The following is a 17,152-nucleotide window of genomic DNA, read 5'->3' as shown; positions in this document are numbered from 1 at the left end:
GTTAACACACACACGGGTCAGTTAACACACACACGGGTCAGTTAACACACACACAGGTCAGTTAACACACACACATACACACACACAGGTCAGTTAACACACACACACAGGTCAGTTAACACACACACAGATCAGTTAACACACACACAGGTCAGTTAACACACACACTGGTCAGTTAACACACACACACACACACACACACAGATCAGTTAACACACACACAGGTCAGTTAACACACACACCGGTCAGTTAACACACACACAGATCAGTTAACACACACACGGGTCAGTTAACACACACACGGGTCAGTTAACACACACACAGGTCAGTTAACACACACACATACACACACACAGGTCAGTTAACACACACACATACACACAGGTCAGTTAACACACACCCACACACACAGGTCAGTTAACACACACACATACCCACACACACGGGTCAATTAACACACACACACACACACACACTGGTCAGTTAACACACACACTGGTCAGTTAACACACACACATACACACACACGGGTCAGTTAACACACACACACTTTTCCCCATCCTTGTAATCTTTTTGTCGTACATTGTCCTTGGGGCGAAGGCAGATGGCTGTCACTGTAGCTCTTGTAAAACAGGAGAAATGGATGGTAGCGACACAACACCTGAAGCCATAAACTATTTGTTGGTTAAGTACTGCGTAGCCACAGGGAGAGATGGCAGATCACATCTTTGTTTATGAGACAATAAACATTGTGTTTGCATTGTGTACAACTTTAACCACCTGTCCCTATAGGAATCTAGGCCTAACTTTGTTTTCATTGTCATGACTCACACATATCACTGTCAGCTGTTTAGTGGCTTGCCGCTTTTGGTCGCCAGAGACACAGACACCGGTAATTTAACACCCCCAACGTTTCTTATCTTAAAACAGGCCCTCCTGGTCTTAAAACGAGCCCTCCAGGTCGGCCATCTTAGAAGCTGAAAACTGTTGACTCTCAGTAAGCAAGAGGGCTTCCATTAGCAAGGCGCTGGCATTCTATACTGTTTTGAAATTTCCTCAACCAACAGCTTCCTGAGCCCTAGAGACAAACAGAACATGCTCTCATTCTTTAATCTCCTTTTCTTGTTCTATCATTCATTTTCCTCTCTCTCCCGCTCTCTCTCTCTGCCCTGTTTAAAAGCCTTCATTTGTCCTGTTTTGCTTTCTCCCTCACACCTGAAAGGCCAGCGAATGGAAATGGCTCTGAGGAGGGATTATTTAAAGCATAGTTTTCCCCACTCTTTCTTCTCTTTTGTGACTTTTTCATTTTCATTATAATTTGGTTCCTATTGATCCCCGGGCTTAAAGAGAGCAGCGAGGATGTAAAAAAATAAGAAATTTAAATTTAAAAAACGACTAGCGTCTGTATCTTTGCTTGAGTACAAACGAAGAAGCAGCTTCACTGCATCTACAGTATCATCTTGGCTCTGCATCTTCTGTGCATTTATCATCTTGGCTCTCTGCAGCTTCTGTGCATTTATCATCTTGGCTCTGCATCTTCTGTGCATTTATCATCTTGGCTCTCTGCATCTTCTGTGCATTTATCATCTTGGCTCTCTGCAGCTTCTGTGCATTTATCATCTTGGCTCTCTGCAGCTTCTGTGCATTTATCATCTTGGCTCTCTGCAGCTTCTGTGCATTTATCATCTTGGCTCTCTGCAGCTTCTGTGCATTTATCATCTTGGCTCTCTGCAGCTTCTGTGCATTTATCATCTTGGCTCTCTGCAGCTTCTGTGCATTTATCATCTTGGCTCTCTGCAGCTTCTGTGCATTTATCATCTTGGCTCTCTGCAGCTTCTGTGCATTTATCATCTTGGCTCTCTGCAGCTTCTGTGCATTTATCATCTTGGCTCTCTGCAGCTTCTCTGCATTTATCATCTTGGCTCTCTGCAGCTCCTCTGCATTTATCATCTTGGCTCTCTGCAGCTCCTCTGCATTTATCATCTTGGCTCTCTGCAGCTTCTTCTTTGGGTTTGAGAAGCATGAAAAATATTCACAAAACAACTTCAGAGGGTCACAAGAGGGAACTTTTTTTGTTGTTGTGTAAAAGCACTTGGAGACCAAAACACTATTTGGCTGGAGAGAGAATACAGGCTGGGCTTCATGTATTTTAATGAAGCATTCGCGAGTCAACAAGCATGTTTCTAATCAGTGATATGATAATTGGAAAGTATTTTTCGATGTGAAAAGCGGGAAGCACTGTACAGCACTGTACGATGCAGAATGTCCGCCGATAATAATCAACTGGAAAATGTAATTGTTCAAAAAGCGTTTTGATACGAGTATCAAACAAGTGGATTTGCAACGCCAAGATCTTTGATTTACTAAACTTGGCCACAAAGAACTATAACCTTTTCATTCAAAGTTCATCGAGTTTGGTTCTGTGTTCAAAGTCATAGAGTTTGTTTCAACGTTCAAATCTGTACAGTTATTTCAAAATTCTAAATATGCATTCAGTTTAACATTCAAAGCCATTCAGTCACTTCAACATTCAAAGCCATTCAGTCAGTTCACTTCAACATTCAAAGCCATTCAGTCACTTCAACATTCAAAGCCATTCAGTCAGTTCACTTCAACATTCAAAGCCATTCAGTCAGTTCAGTTCAACATTCAAAGCCATTCAGTCAGTTCAGTTTAACATTCAAAGCCATTCAGTCAGTTCAGTTCAACATTCAAAGCCATTCAGTCACTTCAACATTCAAAGCCATTCAGTCAGTTCAGTTCAACATTCAAAGCCATTCAGTCACTTCAACATTCAAAGCCATTCAGTCACTTCAACATTCAAAGCCATTCAGTCACTTCAACATTCAAAGCCATTCAGTCACTTCAACATTCAAAGCCATTCAGTCGGTTCAGTTCAACATTCAAAATGATACAGTCGGTTGAAGTGTTTATCACCAGACAGCAGAATCACACAGAGTCTCAGTATGACTTCACAGGTGAAGGGAAGTCTGTCAGATTCAAACACCTCATGTAGTAAACAAAAACGTAGCGTGCTAAATTCACTTTTCACTTCTCCAGACACATACTGGAAGGTCAACACGGTAACACAGTGTGTGTGTGTGTGTGTTGTGTGTGTGTGTGTGTGTGTGTGTGTGTGTGTGTGTGTGCGTGCGTGCGTGCGTGCGTGTGTGTGTGTGATGTTCTCCAAAGGTGTGCAACAGCAATGGCAACTGTCACTGTAACCGAGGGTGGGCACCTCCCTTCTGTGAGAAGCTTGGTCTGGGAGGCAGTGTGGACAGTGGGCCTGTCCAGTACCACAGTGAGTTGACCTTCACACACATGCTCCTTCCTGGGATTCACGACGCCCCCTATTAATCTTCACACGCCATCTGAATGTAACATTAACGCTGCCTTGGTGTTTCTGGTCCAGTTGAAACATTCTTCCACCAGTTTCAAATCAATTTTTTTATAGAAGATGCTTCTATAAAGGTTTCTATAAAAGTGGGTTATGTTATTATATTATTTCTTTAATATATGTTATTTTGTGTACTCCAGGTCAGCTGGGCTTGGTGTTGGGTCTTCTGTTTGTCTTCCTGGTTCTCCTACCTGGGATCCTCATCACCTTCTACTGCTATAAGATCAAGAGCTCCTACTACCACAAGTGGCTCTCCCAGAGAGACAAGAACAACAAGGCTAACAGGTAACTTACAGTCGCTGGCCGCGCCTCTATAAGACTTCATAAACCCTTCATAAGCCATTCATAAGGCCTTCATTAGGCCTACATATATGCTTCACAAAGAAAATGGCACTCTATATAATAGGTTTTGTTTCAACAATGGATTGAACTCTAGAATCATCTAATAACTCAGAGACTGCTAACACCGGGATGCTGGATGGGTTTGTAGCTAGAGAGATAACACCGGGATGCCGGATGGGTTTGTAGCCAGAGAGATAACACCGGAATGCCGGATGGGTTTGTAGCCAGAGAGATAACACCGGGATGCCGGATGGGTTTGTAGCCAGAGAGATAACACCGGGATGCTGGATGGGTTTGTAGCTAGAGAGATAACACCGGAATGCCGGATGGGTTTGTAGCCAGAGAGATAACACCGGGATGCCGGATGGGTTTGTAGCTAGAGAGATAACACCGGGATGCTGGATGGGTTTGTAGCTAGAGAGATAACACCGGGATGCCGGATGGGTTTGTAGCCAGAGAGATAACACCGGGATGCCGGATGGGTTTGTAGCCAGAGAGATAACACCGGGATGCCGGATGGGTTTGTAGCTAGAGAGATAACCCCGGGATGCCGGATGGGTTTGTAGCTAGAGAGATAACACCGGGATGCCGGATGGGTTTGTAGCCAGAGAGATAACACCGGGATGCCGGATGGGTTTGTAGCTAGAGAGATAACACCGGGATGCCGGATGGGTTTGTAGCTAGAGAGATAACACCGGGATGCCGGATGGGTTTGTAGCCAGAGAGATAACACCGGGATGCCGGATGGGTTTGTAGCTAGAGAGATACCACCGGGATGCCGGATGGGTTTGTAGCCAGAGAGATAACACCGGGATGCCGGATGGGTTTGTAGCCAGAGAGATAACACCCGGATGCCGGATGGGTTTGTAGCCAGAGAGATAACACCGGGATGCCGGATGGGTTTGTAGCCAGAGAGATAACACCGGGATGCCGGATGGGTTTGTAGCCAGAGAGATAACACCGGAATAATGGATGGGTTTGTAGCCAGAGAGATAACACCGAATGCCGGATGGGTTTGTAGCCAGAGAGATAACACCGGGATGCCGGATGGGTTTCGAGATGGGTGCTGGATGGGTTTGAAGCCAGAGAGATAACACCGGGATGCCGGATGGGTTTGTAGCCAGAGAGATAACACCGGGATGCCGGATGGGTTTGTAGCCAGAGAGATAACACCGGAATAATGGATGGGTTTGTAGCCAGAGAGATAACACCGGAATGCCGGATGGGTTTGTAGCCAGAGAGATAACACCGGGATGCCGGATGGGTTTGTAGCCAGAGAGATAACACCGGAATAATTGATGGGTTTGTAGCCAGAGAGATAACACCGGGATGCCGGATGGGTTTGTAGCCAGAGAGATAACACCGGAATAATGGATGGGTTTGTAGCCAGAGAGATAACACCGGGATGCCGGATGGGTTTCTAGCCAGAGAGATAACACCGGGATGCCGGATGGGTTTGTAGCCAGAGAGATAACACCGGGATGCCGGATGGGTTTGTAGCCAGAGAGATAACACCGGGATGCCGGATGGGTTTCTAGCCAGAGAGATAACACCGGGATGCTGGATGGGTTTGAAGCCAGAGAGATAACACCGGGATGCCGGATGGGTTTGTAGCCAGAGAGATAACACCGGGATGCCGGATGGGTTTGTAGCCAGAGAGATAACACCGGAATAATGGATGGGTTTGTAGCCAGAGAGATAACACCGGGATGCCGGATGGGTTTGTAGCCAGAGAGATAACACCGGAATAATGGATGGGTTTGTAGCCAGAGAGATAACACCGGGATGCCGGATGGGTTTGTAGCCAGAGAGATAACACCGGGATGCCGGATGGGTTTGTAGCCAGAGAGATAACACCGGTATGCCGGATGGGTTTGTAGCCAGAGAGATAACACCGGGATGCCGGATGGGTTTGTAGCCAGAGAGATAACACCGGGATGCCGGATGGGTTTGTAGCCAGAGAGATAACACCGGGATGCCGGATGGGTTTGTAGCCAGAGAGATAACACCGGGATGCCGGATGGGTTTGTAGCCAGAGAGATAACACCGGGATGCCGGATGGGTTTGTAGCCAGAGAGATAACACCGGAATAATGGATGGGTTTGTAGCCAGAGAGATAACACCGGGATGCCGGATGGGTTTGTAGCCAGAGAGATAACACCGGGATGCCGGATGGGTTTCTAGCCAGAGAGATAACACCGGGATGCCGGATGGGTTTGTAACTGTGACTTACTACTACTGTACACACGTTATCCTCTGACTGCAATCTGCCCACTCTTCACATCTGCACCATCACAAGACCTTTATAGGGGCAAACAAATGTAAAGTACCCTCATAAAATCTAATACCTTCCCCTCTCTTCCAGTAGAAGACCAATATACTTATACACACAGAGACCTGGCATCATCTACCTCCTCTCGCTAGACTGTAAACTCTCCTTCCAGACTCATATCAAACATCTCCAATCGAAAATCAAATCAAGAGTCGGCTTTCTATTCCGCAACAAAGCCTCCTTCACTCACGCTGCCAAGCTTACCCTAGTAAAACGGACTATCCTACCGATCCTCGACTTCGGCGATGTCATCTACAAAATTGCTTCCAACACTCTACTCAGCAAACTGGATGCAGTTTATCACAGTGCAATCCGTTTTGTCACTAAAGCACCTTATACTACCCACCACTGCGACTTGTATGCTCTAGTCGGCTGGCCCTCGCTACATATTCGTCGCCAGACCCACTGGCTCCAGGTCATCTACAAGGCCATGCTAGGTAAAGCTCCGCCTTATCTCAGTTCACTGGTCACGATGGCAACACCCATCCGTAGCACGCGCTCCAGCAGGTTTATCTCACTGATCATCCCTAAAGCCAACACTTCATTTGGCCGCCTTTCGTTCCAGTACTCTGCTGCCTGTGACTGGAACGAATTGCAAAAATCGCTGAAGTTGGAGACTTTTATCTCCCTCACCAACTTCAAACATCAGCTATCTGAGCAGCTAACCGATCGCTGCAGCTGTACATAGTCTATTGGTAAATAGCCCACCCATTTTCACCTACCTCATCCCCACAGTTTTTATTTATTTACTTTTCTGCTCTTTTGCACACCAATATCTCTACCTGTACATGATCATCTGATCATTTATCACTCCAGTGTTAATCTGCAATATTGTAATTATTCGCCTACCTCCTCATGCCTTTTGCACACATTGTATATAGACTCCCCTTTTTTTCTACTGTGTTATTGACTTGTTAATTGTTTACTCCATGTGTAACTCTGTGTTGTCTGTTCACACTGCTATGCTTTATCTTGGCCAGGTCGCAGTTGCAAATGAGAACTTGTTCTCAACTAGCCTACCTGGTTAAATAAAGGTGTTCTCAACTAGCCTACCTGGTTAAATAAAGGTGTTCTCAACTAGCCTACCTGGTTAAATAAAGGTGTTCTCAACTAGCCTACCTGGTTAAATAAAGGTGTTCTCAACTAGCCTACCTGGTTAAATAAAGGTGAACCGCTGAGTGAGTTTAGTACCTCTGAAAACAGGCCTGTCCGACTGTGTAGTTTACAGGAGAGGGAGGTAGTCTGCCGTGGTGCCCCCCTGGAAATAAAGCTCTGTTGACCTTCTGAATGGACAGAGAAATAGGTTAATCATTGGTATTGGACTGGAAAGGGGATTTGATTGTATGAAAGAGATGAGGTACAAAGGAGTCTTCTGAAGGAATATTAAACCCTACAGAAAATGACCCTTCTTGTTAGGTAATTAAAAGGCTCTTTAGTGGAGACCAGATGCAGTTTGTCTTTTTAGTTTCGGAGCCAATAGTTTGCGTATCAATATCAGGTTACTGTGTATGGTTGATTGAGGAGAATTCTGTTTTGATGTATTTTAGTGTGTGTGTGTGTGTGTCTACTTCCACACACTTTTCTAAGAGCTGTTGTGGGATTAGCCAAAAGCATACAAATTGAATTTATGAGGTTCTTTAGAAGTTTCTTAAAACATTCTACCTCCTCCTCGACTTCCTCCTCGACTTCCTCCTCGACCTGCTTCTCCTCCTCGACCTCATCCTCCACCTGCTCCTCTACCTCCTCCTCTACCTGCTCCTCCTCTAACTCCTCCTCTAACCACTCCTCTACCACCTCCTCGACCTGCTCCTCCTCCTCCTCTACCTCCTCCTCTACCACCTCCTCGACCTGCTCCTCCTCCTCATCTACCTCCTCCTCTAACTCCTCCTCTAACTCCTCCTCTAACCACTCCTCTACCACCTCCTCGACCTGCTCCTCCTCCTCCTCTACCTCCTCCTCTAACTCCTCCTCTAACCCCTCCTCTAACTCCTCCTCTACCACCTCCTCGACCTGCTCCTCCTCCTCCTCCTCTACCTCCTCCTCTAACCCCTCCTCTACCACCTCCTCGACCTGCTCCTCCTCCTACTCTACCTCCTCCTCTACCTCCTCCTCGACCTCCTCCTCCTCCAGCTGCTCCTCTACCTCCTCTTCGACTTCCTCCTCGACCTGCTTCTCCTCCTCTACCACCTCCTCAACCTGCTCCTCCTCCTCATCTACCTGCTCCTCTACCTCCTCCTTGACCTCCTCATTGACCTGCTCCTCGACCTCCTCCTCCTCGACCTCCTCATTGACCTGCTCCTCGACCTTCTCCTCCTCTACCACCTCCTCAACCTGCTCCTCCTCCTCTACCTGCTCCTATACCTGCTCCTCCTCTACCTGTTCCTCCTCCTCCTCTACCTGCTCCTATACCTGCTCCTCCTCCTACTCTACCTCCTCCTCTACCTCCTCCTCATCTACCTGCTCCTCTACCTCCTCCTCTAACTCCTCATTGACCTGCTCCTCGACCTCCTCCTCCTCTACCACCTCCTCAACCTGCTCCTCCTCCTCCTCTACCTGCTCCTCCTCCTCCTCTACTTGCTCCTATACCTACTCCTCCTCCTCCTCTACCTCCTCCTCATCTACCTGCTCCTCCTCAACCTGCTCCTCCTCCTCCTCTACCACCTCCTCAACCTGCTCCTCCTCCTCATCTACCTGCTCCTCTACCTCCTCCTCGACCTCCTCATTGACCTGCTCCTCGACCTCCTCCTCCTCGACCTCCTCATTGACCTGCTCCTCGACCTTCTCCTCCTCTACCACCTCCTCAACCTGCTCCTCCTCCTCTACCTGCTCCTATACCTGCTCCTCCTCTACCTGTTCCTCCTCCTCCTCTACCTGCTCCTATACCTGCTCCTCCTCCTACTCTACCTCCTCCTCTACCTCCTCCTCATCTACCTGCTCCTCTACCTCCTCCTCTAACTCCTCATTGACCTGCTCCTCGACCTCCTCCTCCTCTACCACCTCCTCAACCTGCTCCTCCTCCTCCTCTACCTGCTCCTCCTCCTCCTCTACTTGCTCCTATACCTACTCCTCCTCCTCCTCTACCTCCTCCTCATCTACCTGCTCCTCCTCAACCTGCTCCTCCTCCTCCTCTACCTCCTCCTCCTCTACCTCCTCCTCATCTACCTGCTCCTCATCTACCTGCTCCTCATCTACCTGCTCCTCTACCTCCTCCTCTAACTCCTCCTCGACCTCCTCATTGACCTGCTCCTCGACCTCCTCCTCCTCTACCTCCTTCTCGACCTGCTCCTCCTTGCATCAAACTCCATGAGAATACTTGATGGGGACACAAACTGTGACATCTTGGGCACACACACACACAGACACACACACACAGAGACAGACAGACACACACACACACACAGAGACAGACACACAGACACACAAACACACACAGCGTAATGTTTGCCAGCCCAGTCCTCTACAACTGGGGACTATCAAATCAATAGAAAGTAGGATTTGAAAAGCAAGCACAGTCTTCAGAATAAATCTGTCTAGTTCACGGCCTCTAACACCCTTGTGGCCTCCATCCTCGTTATTCCCTCAGACTTGAAGGCTCCATGGAGAAGGGTAAGAATGGACACCTCAACCCTGCATTTCATCTGAAGGTGGTGGGGCCGGCGAACAAAGGAAACAGTCACAAGGGGGTGAGTGTGAAAGGAGAGGGGAGTTTAAATCTGAGGTGACTTCCGTCTCTCTGTATGCTGGAAATGTTTCTCCCTGTGTTTCTGTGAAGAACTGAAGACATTGAACAGAAGTCAAGCTGGCCTTGAGTTAAATTACCATGTTTACAACTGTAGCTCTGCGTGTCAAATGTTCTGTAGTAGCACTTTCTACCTCCAATTTATAAATGTTTTTTCAACATATACTTCACATAAAACTTGAATGACACAATACCAAAATGTTCTCTACAGCTCCCTCACACCAGCAAAGAGGTGCTGCCTCTCCGGCCGGGCCCCACCCCTAACGGCACTCAGCCTGTCAACATCGTGCGTCCCCTAAGGCCCGCCCCCTCGCCGCACAACACGCCACGGCGCTTCAAGGTGGCCCACCCACCTTTACTTGTCAGCAAGCAACCCGGGGCCCTGCCGAAATCCCCCGCCCCCCCTCAAAAACTTACGCCACCCAAGAAACCACTTCCCCTCAACCCAACACGATCACCACTGGTATCCAACCCAACACGATCACCACTGGTATCCAACCCAACACGATCACCACTGGTATCCAACCCAACACGATCACCACTGGTAAGTTTATCTTATTTTACTATAATTTTATTTGTTCATTGAGAAAATGTTTTTCTGTTGTGTTTTGTCGCACCGAGGAACTAGATGAAATAGCAATGTTTTTGTTTTAATCTTCTTATTGTTTTCTATCGATTTCCTAAAACATTTCCCCATCTCTGCCTATTAACTGTACAAAAATAAATAAAATAGAATAAAAAGCCTTGGAAAATCACATTGGCCTTGAATTTAATATTGCTCTGTGTTTTTTGCACGAAATGAATTTCTCTGCGGTTGTTTTTAAAATTATTTTATAAGCATCTAAGAGCAGAGGTAGAGGTACACTGTAATGAAATAAAACACCACGAATTCAGACAAAACCTGCCAACCACCGGATTAAAAACAGCTTCCGATGTTTAAATAAGACTGGGTGAATCCTGTCCACGGTAATGGAGGCTCTACTGTCATATTATATTAGGAGTGAGACTGGGTGAATCCTGTCCACGGTAATGGAGGCTCTACTGTCATATTATATTAGGAGTGAGACTGGGTGAATCCTGCCCACCGTAATGGAGGCTCTACTGTCATATTATATTAGGAGTGTGTGACATGGTGAAGTGATCGTCTTCTAAGGTCTCTCTCTTTTTTTTGCCTGTTTCTCTATTGTCATTTACATTTCTCTCTTGTTCTCTCACTTTTTCTATTTCACTGTTTCTCTCTCACTCTTTTTCTCCCACTCTACGTGTCTCTTCTCTCTTTCTTGCTCCCGCTCACTCTTTTTCTCCCACTATGTCTCTCTCTCTTTCTTCCCTTATCTCTCCCTTCTTTCTCTCTCTCTCTCTCTCCCTCTCTCTCCCCCTCTCTCTACGAGTCTCTTCTCTCTCTCTCTCCCCTCTCTCTATGAGTCTCTTCTCTCTCTCCCCCTCTCTCTACGAGTCCTTCTCTCTCTCTCTCTCTCTCTCTCTCTCTCTCTCTCTCTCTCTCTCTTCTCCCTCGCGCTCTCTCTCTCTCTCTCTCTCTCCTTCCCAGTTGGTGTCAGAGCTGCAGCCCAGACACTCCCCCTCTCCTCCTCAGAGGCCCCTGCCCCTCAGCCCCGCCAGAGGGGTGGTGTTACCCGTGAGCCCAGCGAGGGCGATTCCTCCCAAACCCTCCAATGGGCTGCTGGTGATGATGCCCCCTGCCGTCGGCCCCAAACCAGTGGGCAAGCTGTCCGTCATCCCTCCTCTCAAAGCACTCCGGTGGGTCCACACATAAAAAGGAAGGCAGGCAGGAAGGCAGGCAGGAAGGAAGGAAGGAAGGAAGGAAGGAAGGAAGGAAGGCAGGCAGGAAGGAAGGAAGGAAGGAAGGAAGGAAGGAAGAAAGGAAGGCAGGCAGGCAGGGAGGCAGGGAGAAAGGAAGGCAGGCAGGGAGGCAGGGAGGCAGGCAGGAAAGAAAGGGTCTCAAACTTGGTGACGAGTTTGGAGGGTACTATGGTGTTAAATGCTGAGTTGTAGTCGATGAACAGCATTCTCACATAGGTATTCCTCTTGTCCAGATGGGTTAGGGCAGTGTGCAGTGTGGTTGTGATTGCGTCGGCTGTGGACCTATTGGGGTAGTAATCAAATTGGAGTGGGTCTAGGGTGTCAGGTAGGGTGGAGGTGATATGGTCCTTGACTAGTCTCTCAAAGCACTTCATGATGACGGAAGTGAGTGCTACGGGGGGGTAGTCGTTTAGCTCAGTTACCTTAGCTTTCTTGGGAACAGGAACAATGGTGGCCCTCTTGAAGCATGTGGGAACAGCAGACTGGGATAAGGATTGATTGAATATGTCCGTAAACACACCAGCCAGCTGGTCTGCGCATGCTCTGAGGGCGCGGCTGGGGATGCCGTCTGGGCCTGCAGCCTTGCGAGGGTTAACACGTTTAAATGTTTTACTCACGTCGGCTGCAGTGAAGGAGAGTCCGCAGGTTTTGGTAGGGGGCCGTGTCAGTGGCACTGTATTGTCCTCAAAGCAAGCAAAGAAGTTGTTTAGTCTGGGAGCAAGACATCCTGGTCCGTGACGGGGCTGGTTTTCTTTTTGTAATCCGTGATTGACTGTAAACCCTGCCACATACCTCTTGTGTCTGAGCCATTGAATTGCGACTCTACTTGGTCTCTATACTGACGCTTAGCTTGTTTGATTGCCTTGCGGAGGGAATAGCTACACTGTTTGTATTCGGTCATGTTTCCTGTCACCTTGCACTGGTTAAAAGCAGTGGTTCGCGCTTTCAGTTTCGCGCGAATGCTGCCATCAATCCACAGTTTTCTGGTTGGGGAATGTTTTAATAGACGCTGTGGGTACGACATCGCCAATGCACTTGCTAATAAACTTGCTCACCGAATCAGCGTATTCGTCAATGTTGTTGTTTGACGCAATGTGGAACATATCCCAGTCCACGTGATCAAAGCAGTCTTGAAGCGTGGAATCAGATTGGTCGGACCAGTGTTGAACAGACCTGAGCGCGGGAGCTTCCTGTTTTAGTTTCTGTCTATAGGCTGGAAGCAACAAAATGGAGTCATGGTCAGCTTTTCCGAAAGGAGGGCAGGGGAGGGCCTTATATGCATCGCGGAAGTTAGAATAACAATGATCCAGGGTTTTACCAGCTCTGGTAGCACAATCGATATGCTGATAGAATTTAGGGAGTCTTGTTTTCAGATTAGCCTTGTTAAAATCCCCAGCTACAATGAATGCAGCCTCAGGATATGTGGTTTCCAGTCAAATAAAGTTTGTTCAGGACCATCGATGTGTCTGCTTGGGGGGTAATATATGCAGCTGTGATTATAATCGAAGAGAATTCCCTTGGTAGATAATGCGGTCGACATTTGATTGTGAGGAATTCTAAGTCAGGTGAACAGAAGGACTTGAGTTCCTGTGTGTTGTTATGATCACATCACGTCTCGTTAATCATAAGGCACACGCCCCGCCCCTCTTCTTACCAGAAATATGTTTGTTTCTGTCGGCGTGATGCGTGAAGAAACCAGCTGGCTGCACCGACTCCGATAGCGTGTCTCGAGTGAGCCATGTTTTCGTGAAGCAAAGAAGTTACAGTCTCTGATGTCTGGAATCCTTTGCTCTGATGGAATCCTTTGCTCTGATGGAATCCTTTGCTGTGATGGAATCCTTTGCTCTGATGGAATCCTTTGCTCTGATGGAATCCTTTGCTCTGATGGAATCCTTTGCTCTGATGGAATCCTTTGCTCTGATGGAATCCTTTGCTGTGATGGAATCCTTTGCTCTGATGGAATCCTTTGCTCTGATGGAATCCTTTGCTCTGATGGAATCCTTTGCTCTGATGGAATCCTTTGCTCTGATGGAATCCTTTGCTCTGATGGAATCCTTTGCTGTGATGGAATCCTTTGCTGTGATGGGAATCCTTTGCTGTGATGGAATCTCTGATGGAATCTCTGATGGAATCCTTGCTGCTCTGATGGAATCCTTTGCTCTGATGGAATCCTTTGCTGTGATGGAATCCTTTGCTGTGATGGAATCCTTTGGAATCTGATGGAATCCTTTGCTCTGATGGAATCCTTTGCTGTGATGGAATCCTTTGCTGTGATGGAATCCTTTGCTGTGATGGAATCCTTTGCTCTGATGGAATCCTTTGCTCTGATGGAATCCTTTGCTCTGATGGAATCCTTTGCTGTGATGGAATCCTTTGCTGTGATGGAATCCTTTGCTGTGATGGAATCCTTTGCTCTGATGGAATCCTTTGCTCTGATGGAATCCTTTGCTCTGATGGAATCCTTTGCTCTGATGGAATCCTTTGCTCTGATGGAATCCTTTGCTCTGATGGAATCCGTTGCTCTGATGGAATCCTTTGCTCTGATGGAATCCTTTGCTCTGATGGAATCCTTTGCTGTGATGGAATCCTTTGCTGTGATGGAATCCTTTGCTGTGATGGAATCATTTGCTGTGATGGAATCCTTTGCTCTGATGGAATCCTTTGCTGTGATGGAATCCTTTGCTCTGATGGAATCCTTTGCTGTGATGGAATCCTTTGCTCTGATGGAATCCTTTGCTGTGATGGAATCCTTTGCTCTGATGGAATCCTTTGCTGTGATGGAATCCTTTGCTGTGATGGAATCCTTTGCTGTGATGGAATCCTTTGCTCTGATGGAATCCTTTGCTCTGATGGAATCCTTTGCTCTGATGGAATCCTTTGCTCTGATGGAATCCTTTGCTGTGATGGAATCCTTTGCTCTGATGGAATCCTTTGCTGTGATGGAATCCTTTGCTGTGATGGAATCCTTTGCTGTGATGGAATCCTTTGCTGTGATGGAATCCTTTGCTGTGATGGAATCCTTTGCTCTGATGGAATCCTTTGCTCTGATGGAATCTTTATGTTCTTATTGGGGATTTTCAAATCAATCATTTTTCATATTTTACAAATGTTTGCCTTTAACTTTTATTATTTTTAGAAGCAAAAACATGTACGTTTTAAAGCATCTGTTGTCAACTCCGTCACTGATGGTTAACCATACTTCAGATCTATCACTGTTGTCAATATTCTGAATACATCTTTTAATCACTGTTCTGCAACATTACAGCGTTAAATTATTAAACTATTTAAACTATTTGCTGTTCTAGACTTGTTCGCCTTATAAATATTATTTTATGTTGTGAATCTAGAAAAAGTCGCAAACCTTTTTATGAAATTAACCCTGAAGCATTACATATTTGAATAATCTAATGTAAGAATGAAACAATCAAAGGCCTTTAAACAATTGTTGGACAATGAAAAACAAAATGCCTTTTATGGTGTCAGAGTTAACATAAATCCAGTTAGTGGCATTTTATGTAAAACATTTTTTAAAATAATAATTAGGAGGTTTTTCCTTTACACGGTATGATGGCTAAAATATTGGACTATCAGAATATGTATTTAAATATTAACACATATGAAGAAAATTATTGGTGAATTTCTTTGGGGGGGGGGGGGGGGTACATATATATGGAAATTAGCTTATTTCATGCATCACTGTGATTCACATTTCAAACTGTGTTCTTCTCATTTATAACCCATTAGAGAGACTGCTGGCTTTGTGGCTAATAGCGATACTTCACCGTGGGCACTGTCATAGATTATAATAAATACACTTTGTTTCTAGCCCTAAGTAGTTGTCCAATGTTCCTGCCTCGGCATCAAATTGACTTGATATTAGTCTCCCTGATAACATTTTTAAAAAAGACACTCCAATAAGTAGTTGCTCATAAATATACCATTGTTAACATCATTGTTCTTGCAACCTGCTTCTTCTTTACAACAACCCCCCCCCTTGAGGGGCTATTTTATTATTCCCCATAAAAAGAACAACAGGACTGTATCGTTGAAATATTATTTTCTCCCCTGATTCTTGTATCTCTCCATTTTACACTGTTTTCAACTCAGGTCATAGCGAGGAGGGGGAGGGGCTGTGTGTGTGTGTGTGTGCGTGCGTGTGTATGTGTGTGTGCGTGTGTGTGTGTGCGTGCGTATGTGTGTGTGCGTGCGCGCGTGCGTGCGTATGTGTGTGCGTGCGTGCGTGCGTGTGCGTGCGTGCGTATGTGTGTGTGTGCGTGCGTGTGTGTGTGTGTGTGCGTGCGTGTGTGCTCACTCTCCTGGTACTTTATTTCATTTATTAAGCTTTATTTAACAAGTCAGTGAAGAACAAATTCATATTTACAATGACAGCCTATCCCCGGCAAAACCCAGACAGCCAATTGTGTTATGCCTTATGGGACTCCCAATCACGGCCGGTGGTGGATACAGCCTGGAATCGAACCAGGCTCTGTAGTGACGCCTGTAGCACCAGAGATGCAGTGCCTTAGACCGCAATGAGCCAATCAGGAGCCCGAGATAAGAACCTACCAGAAGTAGAAGTTCATAAGCCACAACTCACACAACTGTGTTAAAACAACCCCCTGTCTACACTGTGTTAAAACAACCCCCTGTCTACACGGTGTTAAAACAACCCCCTGTCTACACGGTGTTAAAACAACCCCGTCTACACGGTGTTAAAACAACCCCCTGTCTACACGGTGTTAAAACAACCCCCTGTCTACACGGTGTTAAAACAACCCCGTCTACACGGTGTTAAAACAACACCCTGTCTACACGGTGTTAAAACAACCCCCTGTCTACACGGTGTTAAAACAACCCCGTCTACACGGTGTTAAAAGCTACTGTTTCTCACTTTTTCTTCCTTTGCTTCTCTTTCCTCTTCTCAGACTGGTCCCAGGAGCGAAACCAAACACAGTCTCCTCGCCTTTCCGAAAATGACCCTGGGACCCGAGCCTTGCCTTTCCGAGAGGAGCCTATCAGGAGCCAGCAGTCAGTCAGCAGCAGTCAGCCTATTTGCACTACAGCGACCTTGTTGGAGGGCTGGTACAAGACAGGTGTTGACCAACAGTAATAGCTAGGGGGCAAGGCAGAGGCTGATGGAGGGGGGGAAGAGGAGGGGGATGGAGGGGGAAGAGGAGGGGGATGGAGGGGGCAAGGCAGAGGCTGATGGAGGGGGGAAGGCAGAGGCTGATGGAGGGGGCAAGGCAGAGGCTGATGGAGGGGGAAGAGGAGGGGGATGGAGGGGGAAGAGGAGGGGGTGGAGGGGGAAAGGCAGAGGCTGATGGAGGGGGGAAGAGGAGGGGGATGGAGGGGGCAAGGCAGAGGCTGATGGAGGGGGGAAGAGGAGGGGGATGGAGGGGGCAAGGCAGAGGCTGATGGAGGGGGCAAGGCAGAGGCTGATGGAGGGGGCAAGGCAGAGGCTGATGGAGGGGGCAAGGCAGAGGCTGATGGAGGGGGAAGAGGAGGGGGATGGTGGAGAGGG

At 47.1% G+C, this 17,152-nt stretch overlaps 1 protein-coding gene across 1 annotated transcript in view; it reads left to right on the top strand.

Annotated features, from left to right (window-relative positions):
• Positions 1 to 16,780, top strand: part of adam19a (ADAM metallopeptidase domain 19a) — a 258,822-nt gene extending 242,042 nt beyond the window's left edge. Inside the window, exons 18-23 of the mRNA XM_065021977.1 lie at positions 3,193 to 3,301; positions 3,538 to 3,682; positions 9,655 to 9,754; positions 10,022 to 10,354; positions 11,360 to 11,568; positions 16,557 to 16,780. Coding sequence (XP_064878049.1) covers positions 3,193 to 3,301; positions 3,538 to 3,682; positions 9,655 to 9,754; positions 10,022 to 10,354; positions 11,360 to 11,568; positions 16,557 to 16,608 — 948 coding nt within the window. The 3' untranslated portion in view covers positions 16,609 to 16,780. The remainder of the gene's footprint in view (positions 1 to 3,192; positions 3,302 to 3,537; positions 3,683 to 9,654; positions 9,755 to 10,021; positions 10,355 to 11,359; positions 11,569 to 16,556) is intronic.
• Positions 16,781 to 17,152: the final 372 nt, after the last annotated feature.

Source organism: Oncorhynchus nerka, linkage group LG8, assembly GCF_034236695.1.
Source record: "Oncorhynchus nerka isolate Pitt River linkage group LG8, Oner_Uvic_2.0, whole genome shotgun sequence".
Lineage (NCBI taxonomy): Eukaryota > Metazoa > Chordata > Actinopteri > Salmoniformes > Salmonidae > Oncorhynchus > Oncorhynchus nerka.
The sequence above is the reverse complement of the archived record's forward strand: the minus strand, read 5'-3'. Positions and strand labels throughout refer to the sequence as shown.